The sequence below is a fragment of the Pimephales promelas genome, chromosome 11 (assembly GCF_988280905.1).
Source record: "Pimephales promelas chromosome 11, fPimPro1.hap1.1, whole genome shotgun sequence".
In the NCBI taxonomy this organism is placed as follows: Eukaryota; Metazoa; Chordata; class Actinopteri; order Cypriniformes; family Leuciscidae; genus Pimephales; species Pimephales promelas.
Window position 1 is genome coordinate 7844286 of NC_142779.1, and position 13434 is coordinate 7857719.

At 36.8% G+C, this 13434-nt stretch overlaps 3 protein-coding genes across 3 annotated transcripts; all 3 read left to right on the forward strand.

Moving 5' to 3' along the window:
• The first annotated feature begins 1628 nt into the window (after positions 1–1628).
• Positions 1629–4423, forward strand: LOC120479740 (toll-like receptor 4). The gene is made up of 3 exons (XM_039672493.2): positions 1629–1815; positions 1908–2074; positions 2160–4423. Exons 1-3 carry the CDS (start codon positions 1630–1632, stop codon positions 4378–4380), a joined length of 2574 nt encoding a protein of 857 aa, XP_039528427.2. The 5' UTR covers position 1629; the 3' UTR covers positions 4381–4423.
• Positions 4424–4572: 149 nt separating this feature from the next.
• Positions 4573–7979, forward strand: tlr4bb (toll-like receptor 4b, duplicate b). Its single transcript, XM_039672492.2, has 3 exons — positions 4573–4762; positions 5161–5327; positions 5413–7979. Exons 1-3 carry the CDS (start codon positions 4676–4678, stop codon positions 7628–7630), a joined length of 2472 nt encoding a protein of 823 aa, XP_039528426.2. The 5' UTR covers positions 4573–4675; the 3' UTR covers positions 7631–7979.
• Positions 7980–8851: 872 nt separating this feature from the next.
• On the forward strand, positions 8852–13269 carry ftr14l (finTRIM family, member 14-like). Its single transcript, XM_039672496.2, has 6 exons — positions 8852–9500; positions 9673–9768; positions 11608–11841; positions 11929–12088; positions 12466–12525; positions 12609–13269. Exons 1-6 carry the CDS (start codon positions 9102–9104, stop codon positions 13127–13129), a joined length of 1470 nt encoding a protein of 489 aa, XP_039528430.2. The 5' UTR covers positions 8852–9101; the 3' UTR covers positions 13130–13269.
• The last annotated feature ends 165 nt before the right edge of the window (positions 13270–13434 follow it).

The following is a 13434-nucleotide window of genomic DNA, read 5'->3' on the forward strand; positions in this document are numbered from 1 at the left end:
TTTTTTGAAAGTTTTCCACAGATTTTGCACACAATCTCTAATTGCAATCATAACATCAAATAAAAATATCTCCCTAAATCTTAATTATTTTGAGAGCACACTAAAAATCTGAAAAATCTGTCTTGTTACTTTAGCCCCTTTAAGTCTTTAGCCTCCTTGTTAGAGCGCCCCACTCTCATGCCGGAGACCCGGGTTCGAGGCTGGAGTGGAACCCGGGTGGAGGGGTGACATTGGTGCCGTGACCCGGATGAGAGTGAGGTTTAGGGGGGTGAGTGTAACGGAGGCCAGCTAGTGGTTGCTGTGAGTAAACCTCACTGCCCTGATCTCAATAGGCGCTCTAGTGACAGACGCTAGAGGCTGCAGTCTTTAGCCTCCTTGTTAGAGCGCCGAAGACCCGGGTTCAAGGCCTGCTCGGAGCGGGTTGAGTTGGACCTGGGTGGAGGGGTTACACTGGCACAACATTCCTCCTGTGGCTGGTTAACCTTCGCTTGTTGAAGATTTGCGTGATGGATAACAGCACAGACTTTAAGACAGGTGGGTGAGACATTGTCTGGGCTTGGTGCTCTCTATGATCATCTGTTTCCTGAATAGCCAACACAGTACTTTACACATATTATAAGTTCAGGTTGAGTAGTATGAGCGGACAGAGGGGGTATAGCAAGAGGGGTTGATGGTTGTGTGGAGTAAAGGTTAGAGTGGGTATGGGGTGTGAGACAGCCTCTGTCCAAACGACAATTGAACTCATTCAGATTGTCAGCCAGTTGTTGGTTCCCATCGAGGTGATGTATGCTAGCCTCCATATTGTGTCTACCAAAGTATTATTTCCTTTGGTCAGTTTTTTTTTAATGCTACAATTGGAGTGTAATGTATTTAATAAAGGCATTTTCCTGTCACCGAAAGATGAAAAATATTCAGCTTTGGGTAAAACATGGTGCTCATTACTGCCACTTTTTACCAACCAACAACAATTGAGGAGTGGCGGGACAAATTCCACACCAGTCACCTTAGATTCTACTTGTACAATGACTTAAATTTAGCAAGAAGTTAAAATTGCTGGTCTCAGAGTATCGATGTCTGTACCAGATGACATACCGGGACTACCACAATATTAATTTAAAAAATAATGCTTGGAAGAACATTTTGTTTGCCATCAGTCTACTAAGAAAGCAGCAGTCATGGCAACCGAAGCAATCTTAAGCAGCTGTGTTGTCAGAAGAGATTAGTGAAAAAGCTTTGGTGGACATATGGCCTAAAGAAAGCCAGCTCAGTTGAGAATCTTAGGGTAGTATTCAACAATCAGTTCAACATTGCAGAATCTCAACAACTGCCTGTCATGCAAACTCAAGCTTTATAACATCAGGAAAATCAGGCCTTACCTGTCTGGTCATGCTGCTCAAGTCCTGCTACCTGTCATCTCAAAACTACTCTACTGCATTACTGTTATTGCTGGCCTTTTAGGCTCAGAGGATCCAGAGTGCTTTGAATTAGTTTTGCCTATACAAATACATGCATGAAATTGTTCTTATTAAACTTAAATGAATTGCAGAGGCAATAACAATACATCTATTCATAAAGGTACTTCTTCATTCAAGATTTAAGAAACTACGTATAAGCTTACTGTACTTCTCTATGACATCCTTTCACCCATACTTCCACATTGTTGAAAACAATGGCATTCGTTCCTCATATTTAATGATCTCAAACCAGACTGACTCAAATTTTTATGAGCGGTTGAGATCACTCAAGATGAGTTTCTTTACTGTAAGTGCTTTCATGATATTTTTTTTCATAGCTGCTGGACAATCATGCACTAAAGTAAGTTTTTTAAATCTAAATTTAAATCTGTGTTCTGCATTACTGTGAAATTTTAATATTTTCTCAACCATTTACTTGAAAATGAACCTTAGATTACGGAGAATCTGCACTACTCATGCATGGGAAGAAACCTCAGCTACATACCACCAACTATTTCTCCATCAGTTCAAATTCTGGATTTTAGTTTTAACGTTTTGAAACACTTACAGAAGACTGTATTCCCGGTTCTGTCTTTTCTACGAGTCCTTGATCTGTCAAGGTAAGCAATGTTATTATTACCATCTAAATGTCTTGTTGTACAATGTCTTGTTCTATCTATAATATTGAATTGAATTTACTTTCAGATGCCACATCGAGCACATTGAAAATGATACTTTCTACAATGTGAAGAATTTGACTAAATTGATTCTCACTGGAAACCCTATTGCATATTTTGGACCTGGATGCTTGAATTCTTTACATAATCTACAGAAGCTAGTTCTTGTGGATGTTGGTCTCGCGTCCTTACAGCTTCAAATGAATAACCTTACTAAGCTACGGGAACTTAGAGTTGGAACAAATGACATCCAGTCCGTGTCTCTCCCTCCATTCATGAGCTCCTTTAAAGATTTCAGTTTACTTGATCTACATGCCAATAACATATCCATCATTAAGACTGATCACACTGTTGTGTTGAGAAAGATTGGCAAAAACATGACTTTGATTCTCTCAAGGAATCCATTATTACACATTGAACCAGGAGCTTTCAAAGATGTTTATCTCAGAGAGCTGGATATTCGATCTGCATTTGTTTCATTCGCTAATCAGAACGTTGGTCTAAAAGCTCTATATGGTCTTAATGTAAAAAAGCTGTTGTTCGGAAATAACAGGGATGACAAAAAGATTTACCCATCAGATTCAGACTATTTAGATGGCCTTTGCTCTATTTATTTTCATGAGGTATATTATTACATAAAAGAAAGGCCCAGTGGGAATATTGACATCTTTCGCTGCATGATTAATGCCACAATTATAGCTGTAAAGGGTGGTCTAATTCGTGATATTGCGTATGTGCAATTTAATAAAATTAAGGAGATTTACTTCATTGACAATCAATTATTTACTGTGCCAGGTAAACTACTTTCTCATCTTCATACTTTAGAAAAAGTAGTATTCACAAAAAACTTTGCAACCCAAGTTGAAACGTTTGTAGACATGCCTGAGCTTCAGTATTTGGATCTGAGTTCAAACCAAATTACATTAAAATCATGCTGTACAGAAATGTTGTTGGACACTCATCGAATCAGGTATCTAAATTTGAGTTTAAATCCACAAATCGGTCTTTCTGTTTCATCATTTGATGGACTTGATTCCCTTGAGATTCTAGATTTCCATCATACAAGGGTTGTAGGTATGGGGTACCTTTCACTTTTGTCTAACTTGAAGAATTTGAGGTATCTTGATGTTTCGTATTCCAGTATCACTTTTGGTAACATATATTGTTTTTATGGGCTAAGCAGTCTTAAGGTTCTCAAGATGGCAGGAAGTCATTTTCAGGGTGATGTAACAAGATTTTTATTTAATAATCTTACGGTTCTAGAGCACCTTGACATGTCTTACTGTCGCATTGTAGAGTTACACCCAAGCTCTTTTAAAAATCTCCAAAGACTTAGACTTTTGAATGTGAGAGGAAACAATTTAATGACTATAGATTTTCTTATCCACCCAAGCCTGAAACAAGTAACATCATTTTACGTCGATAAAAACAGCATTACTAGCATCCCACTTCATGTTCTCCAAAAGTTGCCTGCAAACCTTTCAGAGTTGGATTTGTCCTCCAACCCCATCGATTGTTCCTGCTCCCAGACAGATTTTATTTTGTGGATCATCCAAAATCAGAACATTTTGAAGCAATCAGAAAATATTTTCTGTAAAACCTTGTCACCAAGCTCAGATTTTAGAGCAGTGGACTTTGACATTGACAGCTGTGTGCAAAAGAAAAGACTCACAATTGTTGTATCAGTATGTATTGTTTCATTAGTAGTTGTGTTGTCAGTCTTGGCTTATAGGTTCCAGTTTTATCTTCAGTATTGCTGTATTTTACTGAGAGGCTACAGATCACCTGGACAACAAGAATGTTCCTATGATGCATTTGTGATTTTCTCCAGCTATGATGAAGTCTGGGTCATGAATGAACTGATGGAGAATCTGGAGAACGGTGTTCCACCTATTCATCTTTGCCTTCACATGCGGGACTTTCAACCAGGGAAGTCCATCGCCTCCAACATTATTGATGAAGGAATAATGGGCAGTCGTAAAGTCATTGTGGTTGTGTCTCGACACTTCATTGATAGCGCCTGGTGTCGCTTTGAGTTTGAATTAGCTCAGTCCCGGTTTATGATGGAACGCAATGCTAACATCATCATCGTCATTCTGGAGGATGTGGAAGAGACGAAGACTAAGAAAGTGTTTGGTCTTCATAAGCATCTGAAAAAGAACACGTACTTGAAGTGGAGCAGGGACCCTTTGAGTAACATGAGGTTCTGGATACGGCTCAGGAGAGCTATTATTGCCACAAAACAATAATTTTACATTTACTTCGGATATATTATGTTTTGAATAAATAAACTTTTGCACAATTTTAAGAAGATTTATTGCATTTTTAAGTTTTTCAACCATTTTTCACAGAGTAAAGTTATTGATCCTTTAAAATACTGCTGAATGGCTTTCTATTCATCATGGGAATGTACTTTAAATATGAATAACTTCCCTTTTGAAACAAAAGGCAGAAGTGAGAGTTGCTTGGGATTATGCACTACCTCGACAATAGAGTATTCACCGATTTAAATTAAATGGTACGTCCTATACACATACTATCACAATGATCTTATCATACCGTGAACTCATGATTTTCCTAAGCTCAATTTTGATTCTTGTGAATGCTGGAGAAGGACAGGAATGTACCACGGTAAGAACAATACATACAGTTTATAGTTATCGTTAATATAGTTCATATACTGTATGTGCTTTAAGGCTAGGGTCTTAGAGAATACTATTTGTTTACGTGAGTGTTTATGCATTGTTATTTTGATCAAATGCTATAGTATTATAAACATGCTGGACTTCTGAATTTATTTTGTAATTATTTGATGCTCAGATTCTTTTCATTATATTATATTATATTATTAGTCATTTATAATTAGCCTCATTTTCTAAGGGAAGGGATTGAACCCCTACTGTATATATCTATAGGCTATCTTATACCAAATTAAAGAGGCCTTAGGATCTCTCAGACAGAAAAAAAAAACAGAAATACCAAAAGTAAGTTTTAAAAAATGATATAATTGTGCCTTTGTTTATTAATAGATAATAAAGAATATGGAATACTCATGTTTTGGGAGAAATCTGAGTCACATTCCCAGCAGTATTCCCCTCACTGTGACGTCTCTGGATTTCAGTTTCAATTTCTTGAACTCTTTACATAAGTGTGTATTTCCTGTATTGTTCAATTTGCAAGTTTTGGACCTCACAAGGTAAATGATCATTAATTAATGCATTACAATTTCAACACGTTAACTATTGTTTAATGCACTAATTTGTAATCTTCTGGGCTTTCAGATGCCACATCGAGCACATTGAAAATGATACTTTCTACAATGTGAAGAATTTGACTAAATTGATTCTCACTGGAAACCCTATTGCATATTTTGGACCTGGATGCTTGAATTCTTTACATAATCTCCAGAGGCTAGTTCTTGTGGATGTTGGTCTCGCGTCCTTACAGCTTCAAATGAATAACCTTACTAAGCTACGGGAACTTAGAGTTGGAACAAATGGCATCCAGTCCATGTCTCTCCCTCCATTCATGAGCTCCTTTAAAGATTTCAGTTTACTTGATCTACATGCCAATAACATATCCATCATTAAAACTGATCACACTGTTGTGTTGAGAAAGATTGGCAGAAACATGACTTTGATTCTCTCTAGGAATCCATTATTACACATTGAACCAGGAGCTTTCCAAGATGTTTTTCTCAGAGAGCTGGATATTCGATCTGCATTTGTTTCATTAAATGCACAAAATAGTTGTCTAAACGCTCTTACTGGTCTCAGTGTGGATAAGTTGTTCATGGGAAGTTACAGAATGCAATGGAAAATCCAGGTGTCAGATCCAAATTATCTCGATGCTCTTTGTTCAGTTAATTTCAATGAAATATATCTTGTTCAAAAAGAATTCTCTGATTCTGAAATGAACTTGTTCCATTGTATGATCAATGCAACAAAAATCACATTGAAAGTTGGATATATCAAAAGAATGGAACATGTTCGATTTCACCGTCTTAAGGAACTGTATTTAGGTCACACTTTATTATCTGTTGTACCAGATATTTCACACATACCAAGCTTAGAAAAATTTGTGGTGAAGAATATTGTGCCTATGTCCTTTTTTGGTATTGGTATTGGTGTCAGTGACTCTCTTCTTCAGTATGTCGATTTCAGTGGAAACCTTTTGATTTTGAAGGACTGCTGTTACCAATTTTTTCCAAGTGCACCAAATATTCGATTCTTGAATCTTAGTCAAAACTCAGAGATAAGTATGGTTAATAATCCATTTTCTGGACTTGAAAAACTTGAAGTGTTGGACCTCCACCGTACAAAACTAGTTATTGTTTTTTACTTTACATTTTTACAAGGTCTAAAAAATTTAAAGTATTTGGATATTTCCTACACAAGTATTACTGTAACAAAGTACATGATTTTTCAGGACCTGCAAAATTTGACTGTGCTAAAAATGGCGGGAATCAGTTTCAGTGGAGATATATTGAGATATTTCTTACAAAATATTACAAATTTGGAAGTTCTTGACCTCTCACACTGTGGCATCGAAGAAATCTCTAGGACTTCTTTTACTGGCACGCAGAAACTAAGACATTTATATTTAAGCAAAAACAAGTTGATGGTTTTGGACTTTCTGGCCCAACCAGAGCTGAAACAACTTACATCAATTTATATCGATAAGAACAGCATTTCTAGCATCCCACTTCATGTTCTCCAAAAGTTCCCTGTAAACCTTTCAGAGTTGGACTTGTCCTCCAACCCCTTCGATTGTTCCTGCTCCCAGACAGATATTATTTTGTGGATCATCCAAAATCAGAACATTTTGAAGCAATCAGAAAATATTTTCTGTAAAACCGTGTCACCAAGCTCAGATTTTAGAGCAGTGGACTTTGACATTGACAGCTGTGTGCAAAAGAAAAGACTCACAATTGTTGTATCAGTATTGATTGTTTCATTAGTAGTTGTGTTGTCAGGCTTGGCTTATAAGTTCCAGTTTTATCTTCAGTATTTTTTTATTTTACTGAGAGGCTACAGATCACCTGGACAACAAGAATGTTCCTATGATGCATTTGTGATTTTCTCCAGCTATGATGAAGTCTGGGTCATGAATGAACTGATGGAGAATCTGGAGAACGGTGTTCCACCTATTCATCTTTGCCTTCACATGCGGGACTTTCAACCAGGGAAGTCCATCGCCTCCAACATTATTGATGAAGGAATAATGGGCAGTCGTAAAGTCATTGTGGTTGTGTCTCAACACTTCATTGATAGCGCCTGGTGTCGCTTTGAGTTTGAATTAGCTCAGTCCCGGTTTATGATGGAACGCAATGCCAACATCATCATCGTCATTCTGGAGGATGTGGAAGAGACGAAGACTAAGAAAGTGTTTGGTCTTCATAAGCATCTGAAAAAGAACACGTACTTGAAGTGGAGCAGGGACCCTTTGAGTAACATGAGGTTCTGGATACGGCTCAGGAGAGCTATTATAAATCAATAATCTGAGCATGTACACAATATAGGCTACATGTGAATGTATTGAATTTAATAAACGGATCAAATAAACGGATGCTTTTTTATTTAAACTAAGAATCTAAAGAAGGCATCCCATTTTGTTAGTCAATCATTTTTTCACAGGGCTGTAATGTTTGCCTGAAAACAGCACACAGGCTTTTTAGATCCTCTTGGCAATGCACTTGAAACAAAAAGAGAGAAGTGAAAGTTGCACAATACAGTGTAAACAGATCTTTATCAAACACTATTGTGCTTTGTGGTCAAATAGATTTAAGCCCCACATGATCTCATGAATGTGTTACTGGAAACAACAATGTTACTGGAAACACTTGTGTATTTGCCAAGTAAAATTCAATAAATAGCAACAGAAAAGTTACTAGTTCAGTGCATGATGACTCTATAGCTGAATTCCCAACCTTCCGACTGTTGTTTTTCTACGTAATAGTTTCACATATCTCTACATCTATCTGAACTTCGAAATTCACTTACAAATTTTAATGAAAGAATATTAACTGAAATGTTTGCCATTTCAAAACTCATGTCCATTATATTGACGATGATTTAGGCTACTTGTGAGGAATTTAACTACCGATTCTCACAGGAAACTGTGTTACACCTTGATGCTTGAATTCTGTAAACATTCAATTTAATTTCAAATTTAAAAATGAATTACTTTAAGCTGTTGCGTGTGGACATGATTTGAAGGGACAATTTTATTACTAAAATATTATAAAGTTTGTATAAGGAAAAGTAGCTTTTATTTTAATATATGTGTAGGCCTGGCTATTGAATGCTTTATTCTTGGTTGATGAATGTTCTAAGGTGTGGAATTATTTAAGTTTATTATTTAATAAATGCAGCTAAAGTAGTTCCAGGCAGGTCTTGACCACATTGCAGTTCCATATTAGGCCTCCCTAAATATTTTTTTTTTGTTATTATTTCACAGGTCCTTACAGCTTACAACAGCAAAAGAACCAAAACCCACAAAGACTGACCTAGCAAATAACAATCAATATGTTTCCCCCTCAAAATCACGTTTTTTAATCTATGGAAAGCACGCTCTATTTTTACACACACACACACACACACACACACACACACACACACACACACACACACACAAACAGCATCGCGTCGTCACATTATTTTTCTGATAACCAGACCATCGTCGATTTTTCCTACTTAACCACTGGAGGAAAATTACCAGACACTTCACACATGGTTTACTGTCAACAATGGGGCCTTTGTAAAAAGATATTTTACAATGTTTATGTTTCAGCGTTCACATTTTTGCTATTCTCTTTGTTCTGACATCATGTCAGTAGCTAACCTGCTAAACTGGTTTGTCACACACGGTTCACATTCCTCTATATATAATGAATGTGTCAGTGCGGTTTCATTGAAACTACTTTTTACCCCACAAGCTTGTCTTTGGATTATGCCGAGAGAGTTTTAACATGTCTCGGAGTAGTTCAGCGAACCATAGCCGTTACAGCACTCTGGAGAAACCCAGACGCAATGGAAGATACAGCAGCTCCAGCAGCCGCAACAGCTCCAGAGAAGTGCTGTGCGATTTCTGTCTGGCAAAGAAGAACAAGGCGGTGAAGTCATGTTTGACGTGCTTGACCTCATTTTGTGAGACGCATCTCCAGGCTCATTATGAGTATCCAGCTCTCATGAAGCACAAACTGGTGCCAGCAACAGGGCAACTGCGTGAGAAGATCTGCGCTGAACATGATAAACTTCTAGAGGTTTTCTGTCGTTCTGATCAAGCATGTGTTTGCGTTTTGTGTATCATGGAGGAACACAAAAAACATGATATTGTTTCAGCAGCAGCTGAAAGGACAGAAAAGCAGGTGAGCTTTTTGAAAATGACTCATTGAAGAACCATAGTATGCTTTTAAGTAGGTATGCTATAGTATGCTTTTTGTTCCAAGCCTATATGAATTCTGAATGTTCATTTTTGGGGGAACTATCCGTTTTACAGTCCAGTGTCTCACGAATTTGCTTTTTTGAAATTTTCAACAGAAACAGCTTGGAGCGAAACTGATGACTTCACAGCAGAAGATTGAGGAAAGGACGAAGAAATGGCAAGATCTCAGGCAGGCAGTGGCATCCATAAAAGTAAGAATTTTTGAAAATAATTATAAAGAATCCTCTGTTTATATCTTTTATTATGGCACTTATTTACTCTTAAAATGCTGTTACGCTGACTTGCCCACTGCAATGTACAGTACAATACCATACCATATTACATGTATTTTTGTTTTATATTAAATCAAACATTTTACAATAAAGTTCTATTTGTTCTAGTTAATTAATACTTTACGTCAGAGTTTCCAAAACAGTGAGGAAACTGCTGGGGGCTTGAGAGTCGATGGAAACCTAATCATTAATTATTTTAATAGAAATGTAAAATTAAAATTAATAATAGGGCTAATACATAAAAAATAAAAAATAAACTTATTTGAATATGCTGAATTTTCAGTAGGCTATCATTACTCCAGTTTACAGAATCACATGATCCTTCAGAAATCATTTTAGTTTGCTTATTTGATGCTCAAGAAAGTATTATCATTATCATTATTGTTATCAAAACAGCTACTTAATATTTTTTAACAAAATCGAGATACATGTCATCTTGATGAAAGAAAGTTTGGAAGAACATAATTTATTAGTAATAAAAATATTTTGTAACATTACAAATGTCTTTACTGACACCTTTGATGGGGCCGTTCACACAGAACCCATTTTTTTTATTTAAACACATTAGACGGACTTCTTGTACTTTTTTGCAGTGCCGGCTCGCGCATGACACGCATGTTCCAAAAAAGCTTTTAAAATAAGAGACCTTGCTGTTTTTCCCCATTCCACAAAAACTCATTTTGTGTGAACCGGCCCTTACTGAATAAAAGTATTATTATTATTATTTAATGTACTGACCCCATTTGAATAGCAGTGTATCCTAAAACATATTTAGACATATATGTTTTTCATCTGCAGTGAGAGAAGTAGCTAGGCTAAAAAAAATTAAAAAATAAAAATCTAGTAGCCTAGTTTAATGTTCATTTCTACATATCCTAAATATTAAACATCTTAGTTTAATAAATGAACATTAATTAAATATACACAAATTTTATAAATTATATCAATAATGAATACTTTTTTTTATAATTATTGTAAAGTGTTACAATTAAATGAGCTCAAAATGCTATTTTCTTATTTAACAGGACCTCCAATTTTAAAAATGTCCCCTGCTCTTGTTCCATCTCCATAGATATCCACAATAAAGGCTAGATATCTCATCCACGCTGCTGGCCAATGGAGGTCAACAACGTCTGCACCTGGCGGCCATCTTGTCACAGGCAGCTCGCTCACTCATAACATCGTGTTTTAATGGTGCATGTACTTTTTAAATAACCTTGCTCAATTTTCTACCGATTTTCAAACGGTTTGGTTTGTTATAAACATCAGAGATGTAGTTACACTCTAAAAAATGCTGGGTTGTTTTAACCCAACTTTGGGTCAAATATGGACTAACCCAGCCGTTGGGTTAAATTTTTACATTATATTTTTAACCCAACATTTCGGGTTTGTCCATATTTGACCCAAAATTGGGTTAAAACAACCCAGCATTTTTTAGAGTGTATGACACTGCATACTTATGAATAATAAGTGTATAAATAAATAATCATCCAGTGATTATTCAGCCAGTTTTATAACATTTGTAAGAAACCAATCCATCAAGATTTCAACGAGATAAGAGTATTTGTGTTCGTGTTGATCACTCATCTTACATCAGCTTGCCTGTGACAAGATGGCCGCCGGTAATGATGATAGAAAACTCCGCCGTAAGACATCTAGCCTTTATTGTGGATATCTATGTTCCATCTCTATCTGACTGGTATTGTAAATGAAATCATGTGCAGTCCCTATCTCATCTATGGTGTTTTCTCATTCCAGCACTCATCTCAGAGTGTGTTGGATGAAAACGAGCGTATTTTCACTGAACTGCTGCGGGCACTAGAGAGGAGGCATGGAGAAGTGAAGGAGATGATCCGAGCCCAGGAAACCCGTCTGCTGACACATGCAGAGGGACACCTGGCCAGGCTGGAGGAGGAGATTACATTACTAAGAAAGAAACATAATGACCTGGAGCAGCTGTCCCAATCCGATGATCATATCCACTTCTTACAGGTATTTTTGAAAAAGTGTCTGTTAAACTGTTCTTGTTAAACTGTTCCCTATACAGTATGATAAAATAACATTTCTGCTCCCCTATAGAGCTGGCAGTCTCTCTCTGCTCCTTCTGGATATGAAGACTTGTCCAAAGTGATATTAGCCCCTCACCTCACATTTGACAATGCAAAGAAAGCCATCTCTAACCTGAAAGTGCAATTAGAAGACATAAGCAAGGGAGAAATGATCAAAATCTCATCAGCAGGTGCTTAAAACCCTTATATTGCAAATATATGCACATAATGTATCACACACATACACATACACATACATGCATACACTACCATTCAAAAGTCAGTAAGAATTTAAAAAATATTTTTGAAAGAAGTCTCTTATGCTCACAAGGCCGCAATTGTCTGATAATAAAATACAGTAAAAACATTAATATTGTGGAATATTATTACAATTAAAATTTGAATATATATATTTTAAAATGTAATTTATTCCAGTGATGGCAAAGCTGAATTTTCAGCATCATTACTCCAGGCTTCAGTGTCACATGTTCCTTCAGAAATCAATGCATTCAATTCAAATCAATGTAATATTGATTTATTTTTATACATATATGATTTTCATTTGCAGTAAAAGAGGTTAAAATTCTCCAGACTGTGGACCCAGCAAAAAGGGAGGACTTCTTAGAATGTAAGTTTATAATCAACAGTAGTTTTATATAGAAACACATTTGTTTATGGTTGTTAATTTAACAACACCTCTTCTCGGCCTAGATTTCTGTCAGCCCTCAACAGATCCTTTAACAGCCCACCCGAACCTGCACCTGTCAGACAAAAACACAGTGGTGCGGATGAGCAACGAGCCAAAGTCGTACCCAGAGCATCCCGATCGCTTCGAATACTGGCAGCAGGTGCTGTGTAAGGAAGGTCTGGCCGGCGGCCGCTACTACTGGGAAGTGGACTGGAGTGGCACAGAAATAGACATTGCTGTGACTTATAGAGGAATTCAGAGGAAAGGAAACGACAAAGCGGGCAGCTTTGGGGGGAATGACAAGTCTTGGAGTTTGTACTGCTCTGAATCCGAGTACTCCTTTGTACACAACAACAAAAGCACCACTCTATCTGTCCCCAGTTCCTCCAGGATAGGGGTGTATGTAGACTATGAGGCTGGGACTGTGGCATTTTATAGTGTGTCTGACAAGATGAACCTTCTTTATAAGGTTCAAACTAAATTTACTGAACCCGTCTACCCTGGCCTTGGAGTCTGGGGGTACGGAACTACAGTGCGACTGTAAATATAGAGATATATTTGTTTGCTGAATGTTGATCAGCATGCGGTTGTCACATATTTATTTTATGGTATGGTATGGTATGGTACAAATGCTTTATTTCGAACAAATACAAAATAAAAACACTAAATTGGAAAAGACAGCAATACTTATGATATTTCCATCAGTAAGTGAAAAAATAAAATAAAAATATATATATATATATTTATATATATATATATATATACACACACATAATAACCGGTTTGAAAAGGGATAAGTAGAAGCTCTTGGCTTATCAGGACCTAGGCCTACCCCCAGTAACTACCATC

Coding starts and splice junctions, on each gene's coding strand:
- LOC120479740 (XM_039672493.2), top strand. CDS start 1,630: ATGACATCCTTTCACCCATACTTCCACATTGTTGAAAACAATGGCATT. Junction 1,816..1,907: donor CTGGACAATCATGCACTAAA/GTAAGTTTTTTA, acceptor AATGAACCTTAG/ATTACGGAGAATCTGCACTA. Junction 2,075..2,159: donor CGAGTCCTTGATCTGTCAAG/GTAAGCAATGTT, acceptor ATTTACTTTCAG/ATGCCACATCGAGCACATTG.
- tlr4bb (XM_039672492.2), top strand. CDS start 4,676: ATGATCTTATCATACCGTGAACTCATGATTTTCCTAAGCTCAATTTTG. Junction 4,763..5,160: donor AAGGACAGGAATGTACCACG/GTAAGAACAATA, acceptor GTTTATTAATAG/ATAATAAAGAATATGGAATA. Junction 5,328..5,412: donor CAAGTTTTGGACCTCACAAG/GTAAATGATCAT, acceptor CTGGGCTTTCAG/ATGCCACATCGAGCACATTG.
- ftr14l (XM_039672496.2), top strand. CDS start 9,102: ATGTCTCGGAGTAGTTCAGCGAACCATAGCCGTTACAGCACTCTGGAG. Junction 9,501..9,672: donor CTGAAAGGACAGAAAAGCAG/GTGAGCTTTTTG, acceptor AATTTTCAACAG/AAACAGCTTGGAGCGAAACT. Junction 11,842..11,928: donor ATCATATCCACTTCTTACAG/GTATTTTTGAAA, acceptor GCTCCCCTATAG/AGCTGGCAGTCTCTCTCTGC.